Source organism: Fukomys damarensis, unplaced genomic scaffold (genome assembly GCF_012274545.1).
Source record: "Fukomys damarensis isolate Sample0158 unplaced genomic scaffold, DMR_v1.0_HiC HiC_scaffold_2, whole genome shotgun sequence".
In the NCBI taxonomy this organism is placed as follows: domain Eukaryota; kingdom Metazoa; phylum Chordata; class Mammalia; order Rodentia; family Bathyergidae; genus Fukomys; species Fukomys damarensis.
This window is the reverse complement of record NW_022900914.1, coordinates 49,244,928-49,269,610: the sequence shown is the minus strand read 5'-3', so window position 1 is coordinate 49,269,610 and position 24,683 is coordinate 49,244,928. Positions and strand designations below refer to the sequence as shown.

Here is a 24,683-nt window from a genome sequence, read left to right as displayed (position 1 = left end):
GGCTAAAGACTAAAATACCTGCTTATAAGAGAAACACCTAAAACAAAACAGATTACTTTTAAAAAAGGGAAAAATCTATCAAGTAGATGCAAATAAACAAAAAGCATATGTGGTAAATTATATCAAGAAAAAAGCATTAAGTACTACAAGAAGGCTTTAAAAAATACTATAAAATAAAAAGATTCCACAAAGAAGCCATGAACCTTTATACAGGGAAAACTGAAGCAATGAGGCAAATATAAAGCAAAGCCAATTCAAAATACAGGAAAATGTTTTTATGCTTGTCACTTATACATAGCCTATGTGAATACAGTTTGTAGTTATTACACTTTTTTTTTTTTTCCAGAACCAGGGATTGAACTCAGGACCTTGTGCTTGCCAGGCAGGTGCCACTCTGCCACTCCACTGAGCTAAATCTCCGGCCTCAAAGTAATCTGCATTGGATAGAATTGAACAGAGGTTACTAAGAATAGGGAGTCCTTTATCTCTTTTTTGTCTCCCTCTCTCTCTCCATCCCTCCATCCCTCCACCCCACCTCATTTAGAGACAGAGTCTCACTATGTATTCCAGGCTTGCCTTGAACCCATTATGTAGGTCATGCTGGACTCAAACTTGCAGTAATCCTCCTGTCTCAGCCTTTCCCCTGAGTGCTGGGAGTTCTCTGATTCTCTTTTCTTTTTCTGTCAGGAGACTGCAGGAGAGTGAAAACCATTTGTCTTTTTAACACTTTTTCCCTTTTTTCCCCCCTCTTTATGTGTAGGTGCTTGACATTCCAAGGCTGGTTTACTAATATACAGCATACCTACTTCTGGAATAACTTTTTTTATTTAAAAAAAAATTTTTGAGACAGTGTCTCACTGTGTAGTTTTATGCTGGCCTTGAACTCATGGCAATTCTCCTCCCTCCGGCTCTCTAGTGCTGGTATTTTTGCATGCACCACCACACCTGGCTGACTTCTGGAACACTTCAGCAAAAAAAGTGACTCCATGTTATCAGAATTCCTCAAGACAGAAAAACAAAAAACAAACAAACAAATAAAACCAGAGACTGTTGATACACAGATTTGAAGTAATTTTTTAAAAATATTATTTTGCGTTCTGTGACATTATGGTGGAAAATTAAAGTTGCACAATATTTAATTCAGACATGTACCATAAGTTAATGGTAGACTAACACCGTGGGGTAGGTCTAGGCATCATGCTTCTGTTAGCAAACTCTTTAGCTCCTTAAGCCTACTATGTCTGGTGTGGTTTCTTGTTTATTCTTTTTTCCTTGGTTGGATTATAAAATATGATCTGTCAACCTGCAAATCTTTAAAGTATGATTCAGTTTGTTGTATTCTTTACTGTGTAATTTTAAAAACTTTTAAAATACAAGAAAAAGAAATAGGAACTAAAATTAAATTAAAAATACAAAGACATACAACATAGACAACATACTTTTTTTCATTTTTTCTCCCAGTACCAGGGATTGAACTCTGGACCTTGTGCTTGCAAGACAGGAGTATATAACATTCTTAAAAGTTCATAGCATACTTACCAAAACTAATCTTTCATAAATCAAGAAGAAAATCTTAGTAAGTTCTCCAAATTAGGAACTAGAAAGCCACACTGTCAAAAATCAAAACTAGAAATTAACAAAAATCAAACTAGAATTAATAACAGAGTAATTAATGTACACATAAAATCTACTAAAAATAAAAAATATTTTAAATAACTACTGGGCAAAGAATAAATCACAAGTATAATTATAAACTCTTAGAAATTTCAGTTAAAAGTTTGTATGTCAAAATCTCAAAAAAGGAGGACCGGGGATTTGGCTCAGTGGTTCTATGGCCTGCCTTGCAAGCGCAATGGCCTGAGTTCGATCCCAGGTACAAAAAAAAAAAATAAACCAAAAATCTCAAAATAGAGCCAAAGTTTGCCCAGTGTGGTGGCATATGCCTGTAATTCCAGCACTCAGGAGGCTGAGGCAGGAGGATCAACCCAAGTTCGTGGCCAGCATAGGCTACATAGGGAGTTCAAGCCTGCACTACAAAGCAAGATTCTGTCTCAAAGGATAAAAAAACAAAAGAGACAAAGCTTATCCTATGAAGAAAATTCCCAGCTGCAACTGCTTTTACAGTATTATTAAAATGGGTATGGGGGCACACACACAAACTAACCCCTTAGCCTCAAGAGGTTTAAAAAATGCAAGTTTGAGAAAAAAATGAATAAACTCAAAGGCAAAAATTAACGAATAAGAATGGAAGTCCCCATTGAATTAAAAAACAAAAATCCATTATTTAGTTTTTTAGAGGAGACAAAACAGACAATCATCTATCAAATACTATTCCTTTCCAAAATATTCATGCAAATAAGAAACATCAGACAGAAAATATAACAATTCTGGATACAGAAGATTTTAGGTGTAAAAAAAAAAAAAAGTACTAATTTGGGGCCCGGGATTTAGCTCAGAGGTTCTGCCACCTGCCTTGCAAGCCCAAGGACCAGAGTTCAATCCCCAGTACCAAAACAAAGCAAAAAAAAAGGAATGTATTTAAAAAGTATTGATTTTATATCATTAAATTTGAAAATATCACTAAAAGGACAATTTTCTAAGAAAATGAATTTACCAAAATTGACTGAAGAGGGAATAAAAACAAACAAGAAACAAACCCTGAATAATAACCAAGAGGGAACAAACAGTTGCTAATAACTATTCTCCCAAGCACTACTTAACCTATATAACTTTACAGATGATTACCTTCAAGAAATAGCTAATTCTTGTGCAAAAAAAAAAGCAAAACTTCTCAATTTATTTTCAAAACCCCAATGGTAAAACCCGTCAAAAACTGTCCACGAAAACAGCAATCCCAATTAAATGTATAAATATATACATGGAAAATTTACAACAACCTATTAGCAAATTAATGGAACAATACTCCACTATGACCAAAAAAAAAAGTTCATTCTAGAAATGTAAGGATGGCGTCATTATAAAAACTATGACTGAGATTAAAAATGAAAACCCTGGGGCTGGGATATGACTCAGTGGTAGGGAGCTTGTCTAGCGTGCTTGAGGAACTGAGTTCTATTCTTTTTCTTTTTTTTTTCTTTTGGTACTGGGATGGAACTCAGGACTTGGCGCTTGCCAGGCAGGCATGGTGCCACTGAGCTAAATCCCCAGCCCTCAGTTCTATTCTTAGCACCTCATGGTTATCTCACTAGATGCTAAAGAGGCTTCTAAGGAAAAGCCAACTTTTGATTCTGATAAAAACAGTTAATGTCCTAGTAAGAGAAGGGTTCTCCTCCACGTGCCCTATTGAAAACAAATAGGGAACTTAAAACTGATGTACGAGAGGTAATTTCATTAAAGATGGAACAAGATAAGGGTGATCACCCTCACTGCTCTTATTTAATATTATTCTGGAAGTTCTACCTAAAGGAAGAAAATAGAAAGGAGGTGTGGATAATGGAAAACTCTTCCCAACGATTACAATTTAGAGACAACTATCATTTTGTAAAATCCCAAGCACATAAACAGAGATAATTAAGCCATAAAAGTCAAATATAGAGCCATCAGCTGCCTTCCTTCAAATCTGTGATAACTAATTTGAAAAAATAACAAAGAAAAGGGCTGAAGATTTAGCTCAGTGGTGCTGCACCAGCCTTGTAAGCACAAGGTCCTGAGTTTGATCCCTGTTACTGGAAAAAAACAAAAGAAAACAAAACTAAAAAAGATAATGAAGAAAAACACAAGTCGCCATAACAACAAAATATATATATCCTTCTTGGGAATAAATTGAAGAAAACTACTCGAAGTAGCTAACCATTTGTGGAAAAAATAAAGAATTCTACAACTTTTAAAATCACATAAAGTATAATACTATAAAAGCAACAGAAAGATGTATAGGTGGCTGCTTTTAAAAAATCTTGGGCTGTGGGAGATTTTTTAAAAATAATATCAAGGTATTAATTATGAAGAAAAAGATGGACAGATATGATTACATAAAAACTAAACTATAAATTTCTATATATATATATATATATATATATATATATGATGGGCAAAATTAGCAATATGTATAAGTCAATTACTATAAACATGAGTTCTAATAAAGATTTCAAATAGAAAAAATAAAGCAAGGATTGAATAGACAATTCACTAAAGGTTAATAAATGGATGATAAAAATCTGTTCAATTCAGGGCTAGGGATTTAGCTTAGCAGTGCCACATCGGCCTTGCAAATGCAAGGTCCTGAGTTCAATCCCTGGTACCAAAAAAAAAAAAAAAAAAAAGTTCAACTCATTGGTAATCAAAAACATAAAATAAGATTTTCTTATCTCTCACAATTGCAAGGATCAAAGGAATAAAATTAGTATTACTCAGAGTATAAGGAAATGGTGCAACTTCTCTGCAGGAAAATTTTGTAAAACAAAATACAAGTATCAACAATGTAGATAATTTCTGGATATCAAGATTCCAGTTCTAATTTATCCTAGGAAAATATACAAGTATCAAAATTCGGCTATTAATAAAAAAAAATGTAGGGCTGGGGATGTAGCTCAGTGGTGCTGTGCCTGTCTGTCAAGCACAAGGTTCTGAGTTTGATTCCTGGTCCCCCTTACCCCTATCTAGCTATAAGAATGTTATTGAAACACTGTTAATAATGGGGAAAAATTAGAAAACTAAACCAATTTTTCAAGGACTGGATAAATAAATGATAATACCATATTATTCAAGGTACTATAACCAACAGACTTTAAAATGACATTACTATAAAAGGGAAACTTTACTTATTAAGCGACATGCAACGGGCAACCACTTTTTATTTATTTGAGAGAGGGTGTTGCTAAATTGCCCAGGCTGTCTTTGAATTCTCGATCCTATTTCAGCCTCCAGTGTACTAGGATCACAGGCGTGCACCACCACACACATGTGACTCTTCACAAATTTCATTTAACAAAATATATACATATATTATATATAATCCAGTTATGTAAGTATATGTGACTATACGCACTTTCTCCTCTATAGGAAGAAGTATAAAAGGACAAAAATGTTAAAAATTCTACTTGTGGATAATGGGTTTACACGAGTATCGGTTATCTACCTAACAAATGATACCAAAATTTAGTGGCTTAAACAAAAACATTCATTATCAGTTTCTTTGGGGCAGGAATTTGGGAAGCAGTTTAGCTAGTTGGTTCTGCCTCAGGGTTCTCAAGATGTTTCAATCAAGATGGTGGCCAAGAGCCAGGGAGGCAGCTCAGTGGCAAAGTGCCTGCCTGGCAAGTGTGATGCCCTGAATTAAATTCCCAGTACCAAAAAAAAAAAAAAAAAAAGATGGTGGCCACGAAGACTACCATCACCTGAAGGTGGTGTACTGGGACTGAGGGATTTGCCTTCCAGGAGACCCACTCACAAAGCTGCTGGCAGGATTCCTCAGTCTTTGCCTTATACATTCTTCCTGATGGGACTTCACAACATGGCAGCTGGCTTCCCCCAAGCATGACAGAGTATCTATAATATCTTTTATGACCTACCCTAAAAAGTCACACTGTTATTTCTGCTACATTCTAGGTGCTAAAAACAAGTATTATGAGACACAGTGGTACATGACTGGTAATCCCAGCTATCTGGGAAGCTGGGGCAGGAGGACAAGTTAAAGGCAAATGTTATAGTCAGGATTTGGAAGGGAATACATTTAATACAGGACACATAATTTGTAGGATTATTTTATTAATATTCACCTAAAAAGTCATATGCAAAAGTATACAAGAGATCTGTCAGCACGGCAGAGATCTGAAGAATCCAGACAAAAGGATCTCATGGCAATGTTGCACACAAGTCCAGCCAAACGCCAAAATCCCATGGTGATGTCCTCCACTAGACTAGCTGGAGGCCTAGAGCCCAAAGCAAGGTCTCATGTAAGTCTGTATCAAGGATCTGCACCAGGAAGGCCCAGAGGCCAGTGGTGGAAGCTAGAAAGACTGCGCCAGTGAGGCAAAAGATCTGTGCCAGAAGGCTGAGGGAGCTGCACTAGAGCCAAGAAGCTGTGCTCAAAGCAATGACCAGAGCACCCCCAAAGAGAACACCAGCTATCCTCAACGTAGAGAAGACAAAAACAGCTGAGTGCTAATCAGGAGAACCAGACTCAGCAAGCTTCTCCAGGAAAATCAAAAGATTCCCATTCTTCTCTTATGCCATTCAGGCAACAATCCTCAAATCCATGCCCAGAACCACAATGACTTAATTCAGCTGGGTGCTCCCACTCAAGTTAACTCTTGTGGTATTGCAGTAGGTTAACTATAACCATACCATACTCTTCTAATGTAAATTTGTATTTTAGAATAGTAGCCAGCTGTGCATCTCTGTGCCTTTCCCTAAGGGATACAGGAAGCAATCTTTGTGTTTACTCACTTGTGACAAAGTGCAGTATGTGCACCTGTGCAAAATGTCAAACTGGGCCTTTCACCCACATTATGCTCCACCTAACAGATTCTGCATCACACAGGATATAATATAATACAGCTTACCACTCTAGGATTTATTTTTTAAAAAGTTTTCTTTTGATTTTTCTGGCACAAGTAACTTAATTCTGAACAATGGCACATGAAAAACCAGATTTGCAAGTTTTTGGAGGAGGTCAAAAGTGAATCATCAGCTTACTCATGCATGGATGATGAAAATGATCCATTATGGTAAAACACATGGTTTCATAACAGAAGAGTGGTGTGGGTGGATGATGATGATGATAATAACTTTGACGTTGGCCATGTGAGCCAAAGTTCCTGTGACAGTGAAATGGAGCAAGAATCGACTAATACAGACAAAGGGAATGAAGACCTCCTTGATTCAGATGATAAAGAAAATAGCAATATGAGTGCATATTTGACATTAGTCAAAATGTTGCAAAATGGTCATGCAACCAAATGGAACAACCCAATGTTAGAACTAGGTCCAAAAATAGAGTGAGGACCTTGGTAGGGGTGAAACCTATGGGACAGAGTGCCAGAACTGCCATTCAATATTGGAAATTGTAACAGATGACATGGTACAAGATGTGAAATACAGAAAGGCTGAAATACAAGTAAAATGTTCTAAATTCACCAAAAGCCATACTTAGAGATATATTTATTATAATACCTCATGAGCTGGTCTGCTGTACTTAGCAGGGCTTTCTCATGGTAATTGTAGGATTATAAGACTTATGGAAAAGCAAGGCTGTATGCTTGCAGAGTAACAATGTCACTGAGGAGATTTGGTTTCCCTCAAAATTGCCTGAGGTCTGGTCACAAAACCAGCCACAAGAAAGAAAAAGAACTGGTAATCTGGCTTCTATTTGGTAATTGACAGATTTGTAATTGCCAAACAATTTACATACCATTTGAATACATGACTATTGATGAACATTTTGTAGCATTTCATAGCCACTGTAGCTTCAAAATATGGCATAAAATGTATGCCCTTATAGATGCAAAGACTTATTAATGCTTTCAATTTATCCTGGAACTCAGCCACCAGGTCCTTATTCATATAGTAATAAACTGAATGATGCTGTTAACAGACTTGTTGCTCCCAATAGAGTGCTACTGGTATTTTCACTGTAGTTCATACAGGTTTTTATTTCCGAAATCAATTGTTGAAAATTTTGATGTTTTATAAACACTCAATAAGTATTAAAAATGCAGTATTTTATTTTTGTGATTTTTCCTATTAAGCACTCATTGTTTAATATAATAAAACTAATAAAATTAAAATTATAATCAATAGAAATATTCTAAAGAAAAACCATGGGTTCGATACACCCATGTTTATGCATCTTTATGATAAAAAATGTGTTATGCTCCCCTCCCTAATCTACCACAGCCAACTGGGACAACTTTGCTAAACTATCTTAAAATAAAAACTAAGGTGGGTGTGGCAGTACATGCCTATAATCTCAGCACTTGGGCGGCTGAGGCAGGAGAATCACCCCAAGTTCGAGGCCACCCTGGGTTACACAGTGGGTTCAAATCCATCCTGAACTACATAGTGAGACCCTGTCTCAATCAATACTCACTCAATCAATCAACTAACCAACCAGGCTGGCCCAGTATACATGATGCCCCAGGTTCGATTCCTAGTAATGAAAAAATGAAACAAACAAACAAACAAACACAGAAAACAAGTCTTTCAGTCCAGCTCTTACTCAAGGGGAGAAGAACTAAGCTACACCTCTTGAAGGAAGAAGTATTTGTTCAGTTTGTGTACTATTCTGAAATCCCAAAAGGTGATTAGTGGCATATCCAGAAAAAATATATAATTTATAAATGAAAAAGTAAATTTCATTGTACATGTACATATATACACATGCACATATAAAGGCATAAAGAGACAACTTGAAAATACTCCATAAGAATAACGTGTCTTCCACAAAAGGTGACATAATCTAGGTTTGAATAACAGAAAAATGGCATCCAGAACAAGTTCTGTGATACTCTGTACCATTTAGGCCACATCCAGAATATCCTGTTTGGCTCTGAGTATATGTGAAATGGAAAATGAACAAACTGGAGTTCTCCATTTCAACAATCAACTTTAGAAAGGAAAAACAATCTGGAGGGAAACTGGAGGTGTTTACCTTAAAGAGGTAAGACTTAAGAGGGAGAGGAGGAGTAGGGTATATCACAGCATTCTACAGTAATGGTTACCATGTGGAAAAATTAAGAGCTAAGAGGTAGAACTTGAACCATGAGTCCAGTCAGGGGTCAATGCACTTTAACATGATGAAGAATTGTCTGACAATTAGAATTGATAAAACAAACCTTGAGCCATTCACGGAATTTCCCAAATGGCTGCAGGAGAAATATACACAGCCAACGGGGGCACAGGGCTGCCTCTCCCTCAGTTATGCTAAAGTTCATGTCTACATAGGTCTTTCCCTATTCACACTGGTACGGCTGGTGTCAAAACCAACTCCATGGCCCTTGTCAAAGCAGTAACAAGACAACAGGACCAAAGCCATGAGGTATAAATCAAACACCTGGCACATAATACAGTAAGTCCCTGAGTTATGAACATTTGAGTTGTGAACTTTCACAGATGCACTATACAGGATTCACAGGTGTACTGTAAAGACTCACTTTGTGGGATTTCAAATGAATCTGATTTATGAACAGTTTGTACTTTATCAATGTCAGCTATTACCTGTTCTGATTCAGAGTATGACAGGCTGCTCTGTAAGGTCCCTTCCAATTTCTGAGACTACAAAAAAGTTAAAGAAACTATCACTATTAATTCTGATGGTCAGCTTTAGTAATAATATAAATACTTAACAATAGGAATGACAAAATTCATCTTCAAAGGTAGAATGGTTGGACATGCTTTGGAAACCACACAGAACAGAGGCAGACACTTATAGAGTACAGATATATAAAAACCACAAAATCAAAATGAAACATATTCAAACAGGTCATATCTTCAGTGGTGTATGTGGTCGGCTTTTTCTAAAATGAAGTCACTATATATATATATAAATACATATATATTTGTGGGGTTTTTTTGTTTTGTTTTTTTTTTTTTTTAGACAGGGTCTCACTATGTAGTTGAGACTAACCTGGAACTCACTATGTAGCCCAGGCTGGTCTCGAACTCACAGTGATCCTCCTGCCTCAGCCTCCCAAGTGCAGGGATTATAGGCATGTGCCACTATGCCTGGCTATATATGGTTTATTTTGAGACAGAATCTTGCTATGCAGTTCAGGGTGGACTTGAACTCACAATGTAGCCGAGGCTGGCCTTGAACTCACAATAATCCTCCTGCCTCAGCCACTCAAGTGCTGGGATTACAGGAGTATGCCATGGCTGGCATGAAATTATTTTAAAAAGGAGACTCAAAGTGGGCTACTTCAACTCCTCAGAGAAAATTAAATTATTACAATTAGATTACTCACCCATGCTTGCAACTACCCACCACAACTGAAAACTTACTTTTTGGGTGCCAGCAGCTTGGATATTCTGCCATGTTGCTACAGGCTCTGTAGCTACGTGCCACTCTGGGTAAGTTTTCATGAGTAACTTCACAAAGGTAGACTTTCCCACAGCTGTAATGCAAACACCATGTATTGGGATTGTTTTCAAATCAAGCTAAAGAAAGATAACTACACTCTACCATGAATGCTCCACTCAAGGGGCAGGAGTGCCAGCAGCCATACTGTCGTCAGACGTGATGATGGGTCTGGCCATGCTACTAGAGTCATTATAATGAATACAGGCAACAGAGAAGAAAAATTCCTTCAAGGTTTGACTGGCAATTTAAAAGTCTCCACCTCCCAGAGGCAAACATATCTTAATAGAGCTGAAAATGTAACATCCATCAAAAGTGGATGAAATCAATTACATACATCATAAAGTTTAAACCATAGCTCAGGAGGTCAGGGGATTCTCTTTTGAAAAAATATCTGAGGTAAGACCTGAAAGATGAGGAATTAGCCAGGCTAAGAATGGAGGAAGGATAATCTATGCAGAGGGTGGCATGAACAATGGTGTAAAAGGAGAAAGAATTTGGTAAACAACTAAACAGAAAAGTATGAAGCTCTGGAATAAGCTAGCAACATTACAGCATGAGTGAATGAGGAAGAACAGTAGCTTGACATGGGGGAAGCCAAACAGACAAGGAGTCCAAGGCCAGGTCACACAGGACCTGGCAACCATTGTAAGAAGGTCTGATTTTTATTTTAAGGCAAAAAGGAAGTCAATGACAATGGGTGTTAGGCAAAGAAATTGAAAATTCCTTCCCATTTGTAAAGGATCACTCTGGCATCTGTGTAAGAATGGGCTGAAACAGGCAGATCAAAGGATAACAGTAGCTTACTGAAGGAGATGGATGAAGAGGATGGAAAGTAGTGGTTGCTTTGAAAAATATTTAAGAATGTAATCAACCTAGTACCAAACACTCAGGTCATCTTTTGTCATTTACACCAGTATCTGCTCATATCTCCCCTGAGCTCCAGACAATGCCCTCCAGAAAGCTCCATTTGGGCATCCCATGAATCAAAGTCAATATATTCCCCAAATGAGCTCACCATTCTTCTCATCAAACTGGGCCTCCTCCTGTATTCAACACTTGGGTTATAACAGTATCATCCACTCACAGTCAGAACATCTTTCTCCTCTGCCAAATCTCAAGTAGCCATTAGTCACTTTGCACTTGCTGCCATCTTTTCCCCATCTGCTCTTTTCTCTCCACTTATACCTTCATGCTCAAGACCAAGTTCTCATCATCCCATGCATCTCCAATTCCAGCCTTATTCTACTCATCCCAACCTCCACACTGCAGCCATACTGCACAGAAAACACTGCTTAAAATACTTTAACAGCCCCCAATAGCCTTAATGATAAAAATCGGAACCATTAGCATAGTCTCTGAGATGCAAGATCTGATCTTTGTATATGCCTCTTCCACCTCAGCTTTCCTGTACTCCTACTGGACTAAACTCCTCACAACTTCAATCATATCATGTTTTCTCCTGTAAATGTGACTTGGCATTCCTCTTCTCCTCACCTGGCCAACTCCTACTCAGTTTTCAAGGTTCTGATCAGAAGACCCTTCTGTGTGAAGGCTTTCCAGACCCTGATGCCTCTCAACTGGATTCCTCTGTGTTTGGCTTGGTATTCTGGGGGTGAGACTCCATCACTGCAATGATAACTATTTCTTCAGGTAGAAGATAAGGCTCCTGCAGGGTAGAAAACAAAGTCCAGTCTAATGTCCTGGCTTAACAAATAAGACACACAACACAATAATTCTGGTTCCCTCTGACACCTATATTTGTGAAGAATTCCCAAAAATGAACCTTCAGTGTATTCAGAGTTCAATCACTTCTATCAGAAGTCCTTCTTCCGTGAGTTTTAGCCTCCAGAGGAATGCAAAGAGAATCAAGGGAAAGAAGTGGGAGGAACATTTTTAGTCAATTTTATCAGCCACAGTGGTTACTAATCAGGAGTGCTGATGTCTCAGCACAAGAGCCCATACATCCAATATGTGACATTTATTACCACCCCAAATCCTCTCAGAATAACAGGATAAGAACAATATGAATGTGTGCATTTTGTAGTCATGCCCTTCTCTCAGTCCCCACTCCACCCAATTTGTATGTGCCTTTTCATTTGGCTCTTCGTACACTAGTGAGTAAGTACCTTCTCCTGCTCTTCTATACCCATGCCTAAATCTTTTCCCCTGCCAAGGCCAAGGTCTTCCCTCTTCCATGAAGTTCAGGACTTCTCTAGCTCACGACAAACCAAGGAAAAGAAGTGGGAAGAACCCTTTTAGTCAATGTTATAGCCACAGTGGTTACTGATCAGGAGTGCTGATGTCTCAGCACAAGAGCCCACACATTCATGCTGGTCAGTTACCAACTGGTTGAGTTTGTATATTTTCAAATACCTGCCTGCCCTGACTAGGCCCTAGCTTAAAAATTTTTGGCCTGGTGATTAATATTTGGGTTGCAGGTTGTTCAATAAATATGAAATATGGTCCCTGCCTACAGGCTGAAAAGCTACTTTAAATAATGTAGAAAGATAAAGGTAGTTGATTTGTTGAATGGTTAGGAATGAACATTAGAATTGTTGGCATTTTTTTAAAAGTGAAAAATGGGGAGGGGAGGAGGGGGTGAAGGGAGGGCAGAGGTAAGGGGAAAAAATGAGAATCAAGACTTGTCATGTAGAGGTACAAGATCCCAACAATGAATGTGACTGTACTGTATCCCTAAAATGTACCAATAAACTCAATTAAAGCTGAAAAAAAAAAAGTGAAAAATGATTACCGAAAATACTGTTAGAAGGGAAGGGCTCTGAGGGCTAAGCAATGTCAACTTCACCTCTGAGATCAGACACTATTAGTTCATCTAAGGGCAGGCTGGACTCAGAATCCAACTCATGCCATTTAAACACACAAAGCTCAGAATGCCAACAAAGTAGATGTAATGGGAAAATATATGATTCCGATTCCTGGAACAATCACTTCTGATACCCAGAGCACTCTGGACCCCATTCCCATTCCAAGGCTTCTGGAAAACCAATTTAGTAATCAGGAGCCAGTTTCAGCACACAATGACATTAAGCAGTGGTGGAAGGTCCTGAGAGATGGCCATCCATGTTGCAAGGACTGGGAAAACCTAGGTAATTTACCACAAGGCAATGAATACTTCCTAAATGAATTCCACTGGAATTGAGCTGTGCTACCCAGAGATGTGGATTAAAAAATAATAATAATTCAAAGTTTATTTATACTACAACCAGAGAAGGGCTAGGGATTTAGCTCAGTGGCATTACACCTGCCTCACAAGCGCAAGGACCTGAGTTTGATCCCTGGTATGGAGGTTGGTTGGGGAAACTTGAGACAGTATTCCTTTTCCAGTGCTGTGGTATCAGAAAAGGTTTCTTCTTGCTTGGGCGTCTTTGTTTTATCAAAGACAAATGTCTTCATGTGTGCCCAATTTAAAGGTGCTTAGAAGAGCAGTGATTTGGTTCTTCCTAGTGACCCATGAGTACAGAAAGCTTCACTTCCTCTGGCTATTGCCTCTTATGATACCCTTAACTCAGACTTAGCACAAATGAGTTAGATGCCAGCTTAATTATTATTTTTCAATATATAGTAGAGGCTTAGAGGTTTGATGAAGTTTGTGAAGTAGGATAACCTCACAAGCAGCATTAAACCTTCCCTTGGGCCTTGGTTTTTAGGGCACTTTATTTTTTGTGCCATGACTTTAAAGAATGTTGGAAGTACTTTCTTACAAGCACATTACTTCAACACACTGAGTTTCGTTTTGTTTGGTTTGGTTTGGTACTGGGAATCGAACTCAGGACCTTGCGCTTGCGAGGCAGGCAGCGGAAGCACTGAGCTATATTCCCGGCCCAACACACTGAGTTTCATTAGCTCCTAGAATGTCATTCCATAAGTTAGACCAAGGAGCTCCATTATCAATATTCATCTTTTCTCAATCCATGGGTTTTTCTTCCCACAAGTTTTTCTCTGAATTACAATATTATGGCTATCAATATATTATGCTAAAATCCAGCAGTAAGAAGTATCTGATGTAAAACCCAAAATAATATAATTACAGCCATAGCTACATTATTCTAAAATCTAGTATCAAGACAGTATCTGATGTAATACCCAAAATTATATATTCCATTATTTAAAATTTAACACAGTTGTATTTCGTAGCAATTTCTTAAATATACTGTCACCTCTAGGCATTTTCTCTTCCTAAACAAGATTAAAGACATGAGAAAAAAAAATCCAATTCTGAAATCCTTAACCAAAAGGCAGTAAACATAAAACTAGTATCTTAAAAAAAAAAATCTCCCAAAGGAAATTTAGTCTATTCCAGTGACTGCATTTGATGCTATATCCATTCAATCAATAGATATCTATGGAGAAGGTACTAATGGCAGGTACTACAGCTAAAATGACAAACTAGGCTGAGATCTTGCCCTCAAGGAACTTATTCTTTCCCAACCTAGAGACTAAGTACTCCGGATCATACAGGCTCTGAGCTTAGAAGTATCCTGGGCAAACAAATCAGTCAGCATGCTTAAAAGAACTTAGTTCCTTTTATTTTCTTTTCATGGGAAATTATTTACTGGGAAAAAAATTAAAGGGTCTTCACAGCTTCCAGAGTATGATGCAAACTTACTCATTCAGCATGAAAGAGCCTCACTGATCCAACATGCCCTCCTCCCTCACTCTGCCTACCCAGTGATTCATCTTTCCACTGCCACTTTCGCTGTGAAGCCTTGAACTCTCTCCAGCTCCATTTCATCCACAGGCAGAGTTAATTACCAACTGCTCTGGCTTACCAAGGTATTACACTGTAATTATTTGTTCACTCATCACTCTCTCCAGCTAGACTGGGAGACTGCTTTTGAAGATACAGACTGTACCTTACTGCCTTTGTATCCCGAGTATCTAGCTAAGAACTAAGAATATAGGTGGATGGATGGAATGAGGCCAATCACAGAAACAAAAAAATCCAGTATCAATGTTTGAAATAAATAGGTTCTCCCTGCCCCCAGGATTCTTTGGACAATGTACTCAATAAAAGTAAAAGATGTATTAGTGATGGTAATATCTAATTTTAAGTTCTGGAAGAATAGGAAAGGTTTATTTTGCTTTATGTACAAGTCCCTAGACTGAAAAGAATAAAACAGTTTCCTCTTGTCTGGCTGGGTCTTTGAGAATGGTCACAGATTCACTGACACATATTTCATAAAGCAATCCTTCAATTTAGGTTTGTATTCATAGAACAACTGGCTTTGGATGATGATAATACACTTCAATGATGAATCATATTAAAAGATAGGCTAGCTATTCTATTTTTTAGATGTGAAGGGTTCTAGGAACCAAGCTTTTGACTTTCAGTTACTCACTGCATATGGTTTCATAAGTCATGCAAAATGCCATGGATTGCTACTCCACTGATCTATTTTCATCCAGGCTGCTGTCTGTAACTGTGGGATCACAGTAACAGGAGCTAGACTGGCAGGACTACAAGAAATGTCCCTTTAAATGTTATCTAACTTCTTAGAGGACCAGAGTTCACCTTCTCCTTTTCAGGACTCCCAAATGGGTACTCTCATCCCAATTTGTTTCAGGATGCCACCTGTGACTGGAGAAAATATTAACTCTTGACTTAAAAAACAGGATACAGTTGAGTGTGGTGGCTCATACTATAGCCCCAATTAGGCAGGAGGCTGAAGCAGAAGGATCACTCGAGCTCAGGAGTTCAAGACTGGTCTGGGTAACATAGTAAGAACAACATATAAATCTTCATCCAAAAAAGTTTAGTATATTTCCTCTATGGGTACCAATGACTAACTTTCACATGGATATCACAGAATAGGATTCAAGAAGCTGGTAATCACTGAATGAGTACAATGGGCCAGTCCAGGGATACCGTGCCTGGGATACAAAAATGAATAGGACACTGGGTGACTCCAACCTAGGGGTGTTGAATGTTCAAACAAACTCAAAAGATCTCAAGTGCTGCCACAGCTCTGGATACAAAATGTTATGACATCCCACAGAGGAGTTACTAATTCTGTCTGAGGGTGTCAATTGGGGGTGTGGGGTGATGGAGAATAATGGGAGATGAAAGTAAAAGGAGTCATATTAAGTCCCCCAATCCACTTTGCATCACACTTTCCTTGTCAGCTGCATTCACTTCCAAGGCTTTTCAACAACCCCCATCAGACAACATCTTCCATATCTGAAATCTCAGCCTTCATCTCCAGACTCTATTGACTTCAGACAGATTCCAATAGGCCCAAGGATATGTCTCATAGGCATCTCACACAAAATAGGCCATTTTTATCACTCCCAGACCACCTCTTCCTTTACTCCCTCCTCTGCTTTTATTTATTTATTTTGTACCAGGGATTGAACTCAGGACCTTGCACTTTCGAGGCAGGTGGCAGAACCACTGAGCTAAATTCCCTGCCCTCCCTCCTCTGCTTTTAGAGCTAGTATCCAAATTATAAACCTTCTTTTGTATCATCCTCCTTTTCTTCTCTTTATCCATCACTTCCAAGTAGCCACCAAGTCCTGTTAATACCACTTCCTAAATCTCCCTCAAATCTTCACTTCTCTGGCCCTTCTGTTCCTCTGTTCAGGACTGCATCCTTTCTTCTCCAATTATTGCAATAACCACAAAACTAGAGTATTCCAATTTATTTATTCATTTGATAAACAAATGGGATGCAAAACATTATGGATACTTCTGCAACAAGACAAAGAAAATGTCTGCTTTATGGAGCTTTCTATTCACTCATTACAGCAAATTTCCTTCTTAACATTAATCTACTCATCATACATACTCACTTCAAGTCTTCCATTGCCTATTGCCAAAAGAATAAATTCCTAGCATGGTCTATAGTCTCTTCAATACCTGGCATATCCTACCCTCCCTTTGAAACTCTGGCTCTGCCACCTTCTCAGGGGACCCTTAAACTCCAAGCACATTCATTCAAACATTTTCCTTTTCTCAAAACTGCATGTACTTCTTCACCCTTCACTGTCTTTGCAAATGTTACCTCCTATGCCTGGAGCACTTTTCCCTCTTCTTTTCTCTCTGGGAATTCCAACTGAAGATTCTGAGTTTCTATGCCCAATCACAGATCTCATCACACAGTATGGAAATCATACAGCTTCTGCCTTCAGCTGTGAGCTCTTTGAAGAGCAGGAGCTGTATTACATTCACTGCTGTGCTCAGCATGAGGGTAGACTCATAGCAGCTGCTCAGTAAGCCTCTCAGGCATGAGAAAGCAAGAAAGCTGCACAGAAATTTGGCCAGGTAAGGAAGCAAATGGGAGCTCAAACTTTACTGATGACCAAAGTACTTATTTGTGAAGTACTTCTGGGGTCTGAGAACAGAGCTTTTTTTGAGGATGAGCTTCTCAAAATACAGGATAGAACATCTTTAAGTAACACCATCTGGCAGGTTGCAGAACTTTCCTTTCTCATTCTTTTCAACGTTTCTCATCTGGCTGGAGGAAAAAACACACAGCTGTGGGTGACTAGTCTCGATTTACATTTAAGACCATTAATTTCAAGTGGGTCCTTAGCGCTGCCTTGCAATTTGACAATTCTCTCACTCAATTACAAGACAATTTTGTCTTCTCCTCTTTCCTGGAATTCACTCATAACCTTTCTGCCTATTTCACTGTAAAAACTAACACAATCAAAAAGACTTCCAAGTTCCCAGCACACCTGCCCGAGTCAATTCATATGTTCGATCATCCCTCATGCCACCAGGGATAAACTGTGCTCCTAGCCAAGGTTAAATTCAGGCCCTTGCACTTGGGAGGCAGGTGACGGAACCACTGAGCTAAATCCCCAGCCCTACAAGACCATTTCTATTAATTTATCAACATGTACTCATTCCTCTTGAAAAGAAAAACAGAATTTAAAAATTCTCAAACTCTCTTCCAATTTCAGAAACCACCCCATGACTTCTCTTTAGGAAATGTTCCAGTTGTCTTAATTCTGTCTCCAATTCCTCACCCGCCATTCTCTGTGTCTACACCAATCAGGCTTTTACTCTAAGACCTTCATTTACTGAAACAGTATTATACAATTGATCATTTCCCCACTCTGAATACCCTCCTTACTTGGCTTTTAGGGTATTATTATTATTTTTTTTTGCCTCCTATCGCAGTAATCACTGCTTGTCAGTCTTGTCTACTTGCTCCTTCCCATCTCCCCAATCTCTTAGCATCTCTATGTCCCAGCCCTCAGTACCTTCCATGAACACAGTCCTGGTTTTAAGTATCATCTGCATGTACAGCTCTAATCCAGGGATTCTCTGAATTCTAAACTCATATCCAACTGTCTATTTAACACTTCCATCTGGATTTCAAACAGGCATATAAAAGCCTAACATTAGGCTTAAAACATAAATCTTGACACCCACTGATCTGTTCTTCTCTATCTTCTCCATTTAACAATATCTGAACTCTATCTTTCAAGTTGTATAGCCCAAATTGGGAGTCATTAACCCCTCTCTTTATCTCACACAATCTGTCACCAAATCCACTAGCACTACTTTCAAATGTGGCTTTCATCTTGGTCTATACCTATCATTACAATGTCCTAACACCTTCTACTTTCAAATATCAGCCAGGTGATTGGGGGGGGGGGTCACTTGACTCCTCAAACCATCCAATGGCTTGTCCCAAACAGATAAAAAGCCCATGGTGGACACTAAGGTCTACACAATCTGGCCATCTTTTACACATCTGACCTCATCTCTCTCCACTCTCTCCTTTACACTTCTCCAGCCACAATGGGTTCCTTTCTATTTCCTGAGCACTTTTTCACCACTTTTCTACTTGCTCCTCCCCTTTCTTGGAAGATGCTTCTGGTTATCCACATAGTTCACTCTCTCATTCTTCATTTTTATCAAATTATCACTTTCTCTGTGAGGCCTTAACCACCCTATCTTAAATGACAACTTCCCTCAATCCCTCACCTGATTTTTCTCCATCATACTCATTGCTAACATACTGTGTACCTTGTTCAAAGTATCATTTATTCTCTCCCCCCCCCATTAGAGTTCCATAAGAGCAGATTTTTATTCTGTCCACAGTTTTATCTTCAGGACCAAGAACAGTACTAGCATATATAAGCTGCTCAAAAGGTGACTTGTTGAACGAATAAAATGAAAATTTTGCTTGCTGCTAGAACGTCTTCAGTTTTCAAGTGCCTTATGGCTCAGTGCCTTTGCTAGGCAAAGTATCAAGTCAGAATTCAGTAACATTAAGTCAAAATGTTTTGCTTTCATTCGCTTTTTCATTACTTCTAAAATACTGAGTCTCTTGTAACAAAACTGTCTTTATTCTAATACATACTTTTAAGTTTTAAAAGTGATACAGTCCAACTAGCACAAGGACATGGCAAAAACAGTAAAAGTGTTAACTGAATGACTGAAGTTTAGGAGCTCTTCGAGTTAAGAGTTGCCAGATAGAATATTAGAAGATATCCAGTTAAAAGACAACTGTAGGGCCGGAGATTTAGTTTAGTGTTTCTGCCACCTGCCTTTCAAGAGCAAGGTCCCAAGTTCGATCCCAGGGACAAAAAACAAAAACAAAACTGTACTGCTGTACTGTTCGTCCCTTCTAGTTTAACCTTCTAATAAAACAACTAGAGTAACTGTTCTATCTATAGCCTGCGTGGCTTTTACACCCCCAAAAATGTGTTTCTTCGGGCAAATACTGAGGGTTGGGTTTTAAAAGTCTAAGCAGCAAAGATCCACAGTGCTCTATGGGAAGAGAAGAGCCCTGAAATCTCAGAACAAGCCGGCCACTCAGTCTCCTGAGACCGGGGATGAAGGGAGGATTCCAAGCCCAGTTGCCTTTCCCAGACTCTCAAACACCTGCTTAGCAGTGGCCAAGGCTTGGCAGTCACTTTCTGGCTCTTACCAATGTTGCCTTCGATGGACAGCCTTCGGGGCTCGCACCCCGCGTGCAGGCCCCTGGAGGAGGGCACGCCCTCGAGTGGCTTCTGGGCCATGGAACTGAAGGGCGTTCGAAACCGACTTAGAAAGAGCCGCACAGGTGCCATCCTACCCACGCTTAGCGGAGGCATCACTTCCGCCGAAAGCACTTCCGCCCTAGGTACCGCTGTTCACGCTGCTCACGTGCGCCTCTGACGTCAGGCAAGCTCTGGGCAGGAAGTGGGTGGGTTGAGCTGGAGGAGAAGGAGGGGGCCGGAAAAAAAAAACCGTCAGTTCTCGCGATGTTTTAGAAAAGCTTTGAAAGAAAAAGGTTTTATGTAGGTGTACGGAAGTTTGCTGTTAAGTGGAGTTGCAAGGTGGTAACCGGCCTTCTGTTTTTCTTTATTGGACAAATAACATTTTAAAAGAGAGATAATCCACAATCATCACTTTTGCGTTTTTCTAGACAAATAAAAATGAGTAATTTTTAAAAGGTTATTTTAACCCAGGTATTTGTTGTCTATTTTTTATTCTAATAAGGGAAGAAACTGAAGGGTTTTAAGCAGGAAAATAACACAATCTGATGACAGAAAATCACTTTTTTGTTTTCTTTGTTGTTGCTGTTGCTGTTAATTTTTGGTACCAGGGATTGAACTCGGGACCTTGCGATTGCGAGGCAGGCGGCAGAACCACTAAATCCCCAGCCCTACAGAAAAATCACTTTTTCCAATTCTCTGTAATTCCCAGCACAATGATGGCATATTATCGAATAAAGTAACAAATGAGTTCATTGATTACATCCCATCTTTTATTTTGCTTCCGGAATAAATAAATGTTCGCTCAATTGATTTACGTAATAACCAAAGAATCCCATCCAAAAAAAGGCGGTGGAGGCTCAGGATGACTGGGACTCATTTAAGCCTGACAGTTTGGGTTCTGTGGGCGGGGTGAAGTGCAGGGTGAGATGGGCGGTGGGGGCGTTCAGAATGAGGTTTGTAAAAGGATGAGAAGAGCCCAGAGTAGAGACGAACAGGTGTACAAAACCCGTATCCTGCTATGGGTAAACTGTGCACCGCGGAGAGACAGGGACTTCAGCTGCACACCCAACGTCAAAACAAACTGAAGTAATGATTTACAAAATATTGTCAGTAGTTCACTTCCAGTCCCCATTGCTTAGACCACTGGAGTCAAATCTGGAGAAGCCAAAACAACAACAGGCAGCACCTGCAAGTAGGAGGTTTTAGGAGACTGGGCTCTGGTTTCAGGGTGGTTTGGGAAGGCCTGTGACTTCTGTCTTGAAACTGCATAGAAAGCATAGTCCCTTTTTCTTTTTTTTTTTTTCTCATTGAGTTTATTGGTACATTTTAGGTATGCAGTACAGTTACATTCATCATTGGAAGCTAAGTGTGAAAGCCAGAAGCCTTTTTTTTTTTTGTACAGGGGATCGAACTGGGGACCTTGCACTTGCAAGGCAGGTGGCAGAACCACTGAGCTAAATCCCCAATCCCCTTTTTCTTATATTGATGTTATATGAGATGGCTAAAGTTACATCTGTATATTAGGCATGTTATTTTTTAAAAACAATGAAAATTTGTTTCGGACAACATGGGTGAGGCACTGATGAAAATCAGAGTAGCCAAAGTCCATCCATTCCCACCCCCACTCCTGCAGCCACCTTTGTGTAAAAATACTGCTTACATTTCTTTGCCGGTGTAAACTTGACTTGGAAAGGTTCATGCAAAAAAGTTAGGCTCTCTATATACTCAGGGTTGAGCTACCTCAGGGTCATTGTGAAGGTCAAATGAGGAAATTGTAGATTGAGGTGCAGACAGGCAACTAATCTGTTCCTGATTTCTATGGCCAAGGGATAACAGCAAAGATCAGTTTTGCTGCTTCTGTATATAAATGAAATAATCTAACACATACTTTCACTGAACATATTATCTGTAAAATTCATCTATGTTCTATGTAGTATTTGTAGTTCATTCCTTCTCACTGCTACAGAGTATACCCCTGTGTCATTATAGCCCAATGCATTTTATCCATTCTACTACTGATAAACATTTGGGAGTTTCTAGATATGAGCCATAATGAACAATGTTGTTATAATATTCTTGTGTGCGTTTTATTAACAAAAATATACATTTCTCCTAGATATATATCTAGAAATGCAACTGTTGCATGCTAAATTATATGCATATTTAGTTTAAGTCAATATTCCCAAGTAGCAAATAGTTCCACAGTGTCTGACTATCAATTGACAAAGACACCGTCAGTGACCGACAGTTCTGGTTGTTCCACATTTTGATCAACAGATGACTTTGTCAACATTTTTTTTCATTTTATCCATTCTACTGGATGATGCCTTATTACAGGTTTAATATTCATTTTTCCTGATAATTAATGAAGTTGAACATCTTTCTACTGGCCATTTCAGAATCCTCTGTTGTGAAAGATATGTTCAAGTTTTATGCTGATTTTTCTATCAGTTTTCTTTTACTTGTTTTGATGTGTGTGTGTGTGTGTGTGTGTGTGTGTGTTCTTTATTGTTCTTTGGATATGAATGCTTTGTGAATATTTTTTCATTCTTTAGGTTGTTTCTAAAAGTTTTTATTTCTTATTTTTTATGTAAGTCTAAGTTAATCTAAAATGTTGTTTGCCTAATTGCTTGTAAATTATTCAAATACTATCATTAGTAATGATTCTTCTATCTTCCTTTAGTTATTCATATTTCTTTGAATATACATTATACCATGCATAAAGATTGGATATATCTCCAAATTCCTGGGAGAATCCAGCTAGCCCTGCTGTGGTCAGGCATTTAACATCTGTCCAATCAGCTATGGCCAAGGGATAAGGTCTAATGGAACAAACACAGGTGTTGGGGCCCCATATCTGTGCCTGAGAAGGGCACTTAAAGAAATCATGAACAAGGAAGATACAAAAAAAGGGTGGAATCCATTCTTACTGGCAGCAGGAAGCTGTGTTTTCATCCCAGCTTGGGACAGCAAGACAAAGTAGTGGCACCGTGGAAAGAGAATTGCCTCCCACTTATGTGGGAAAATGAGGTCTTTCCTGCTCCCAGCAGGCAGGGGTAGGAGGGGTGCTGTCAGATATCTGCCAGAGTTTGACATTTAAGTTGATATTTCCTGCTGGGATTCAACATCCACTCATTTATCCAATATTTGCTGAGTATCTACCATGTGTCCGATTCTCTGTGTATTCCTCAGAAGGCTTTACTACTTTTTAAATGTTTGTAAATGCTACTGTGGTAAATTAAAGGCTGATCAATACTACATAAAGCACCATGCAGCCATTAAAATGGGAGATAGAAAAATATATGACTTCAGCCGCTAGGACTTTTTGTCAGCTACATCTCATTTATATCAATGATTTTCTAACTGTGCTAATTTGCTTTGGTTAACCTAGGACAAGTATTTCAGGAATGCTCTTCCATCAGAGCACTTCCTAGAATTAGCCAAAAGAGAACCTGGTGTGAAATTTGGAAGGCAGAATGAGAACACCAACTCTTCCTCTGGGAAGATCTCTGTAGTCAATAATGACAGACAGATGAGCCCAGCAGACACATCTCATTTAGTCTTCCACACAGCAGTGACCCTTCTCTATCTTACAATTCCTGGAAGACCTTCAGTTTCACAGCTCCCCCTACCTTTGGGTAAAGTTTCATTCCTGAAATAAATTTTTTATCCCCATAATACCTATGATGCTTCTGTTCTGCTTAATGAACTCTGACTGCTACACTTAATCATAAAAGGAGGCATATGGGGAGGTGGTTAACAATGTAGGCTTTAGCTAGATGTGGTGACACATGGCTATAATCCCAGCACTCTGGAAGACTGAGGCAGAAGGACTGAAATTTCAAGCCCAGCGTGGGAAACTCAATGACTTAGTGAGACTCTGTCTCAAAACAAACAAGGTAGCAGGTCTGGGCATGTGGTTCAGTGCCAAGGCCCTGTGTCAATCCCCAGTACTGGGGCAGGGGTAGGGACGAGGAGAAAATGGTCTTGAGGGCTGAGGATGTAGCTCAATGGTAGCTCTCGCCTAGTATGTACAAGCCCCTGGATTCCAAATCCAGCACTGCAAAAAAGAAAAAAATAATAATAATAAAATGCTCTTTGGATTCTACTGTCTTGGTGCTGAGAATTAAGAGGGAGAATTGACTTATAGCACCTGCTTTTCACTTTCTTCAAGCCACTGTCATTCTCTCTTAGCAGCTGCTATCCTGACATCCATAAGAGAATCTTTATTTAAGTAGGGCAGGAGTGGGGTAGGATTGGAGATAGGGATGGGGGAGTCAAATGGGTATGGGAGAGAGAGAGAAGGGTATGACCCGGTCTTGCCCGTCTTCCCCCTCATGTGGAAATTCCAGTGCACTTCTAGAGCAGGTGGTATCAGTGCTCTGCCTGTCATCAGAGTCCGTGTGTGTGTGTGTGTGTGTGTGTGCGTGCGCGTGCGTGTGCACGCGCATGTGTTATTGCCTCCAGCCACCTTCCCGTGCTTTTGCTTCCAGTACCCAGCCTCTCCAGAGGTCTGCCTTCAGCCTATGGGTGCACACATGGAAATCTAAGAGTTTTACATCCTAATTGCTGGCAGGTGTGGGACTGTGAAAGCCAGAGGTCCCTGGTGGGGATCAGGCTAAAGTTGCCTTCTGAGCTGCCTTTACCTGAGATCACCCCCTTGCTTGGCTTCCTCTCATTTCCTCTT

The 24,683-nt window shown here is 39.3% G+C and overlaps 1 protein-coding gene across 6 annotated transcripts in view; it reads right to left on the bottom strand.

The window, feature by feature from the left end:
• The window catches only part of Dguok (deoxyguanosine kinase), a 61,708-nt gene extending 41,544 nt beyond the window's left edge, over positions 1–20,164 (bottom strand). For 3 of the 6 annotated variants that reach the window (XR_781712.3, XR_781713.3, XM_010631540.3), the window contains exons 1-3: positions 19,945–20,164; positions 9,958–10,070; positions 9,175–9,231 (exon numbers count right to left, since the gene is read on the bottom strand). Coding sequence is in view for 3 of the 6 variants with exons in the window: in XM_010631540.3 (XP_010629842.1) it covers positions 9,175–9,231; positions 9,958–10,070; positions 19,945–20,110 (336 nt within the window). In the remaining 3 variants the exon portion in view is untranslated. The remainder of the gene's footprint in view (positions 1–9,174; positions 9,232–9,957; positions 10,071–19,944) is intronic. The other 3 variants (XM_010631539.3, XR_781714.3, XM_010631541.3) reach the window with 3 other exon arrangements.
• Positions 20,165–24,683: the final 4,519 nt, after the last annotated feature.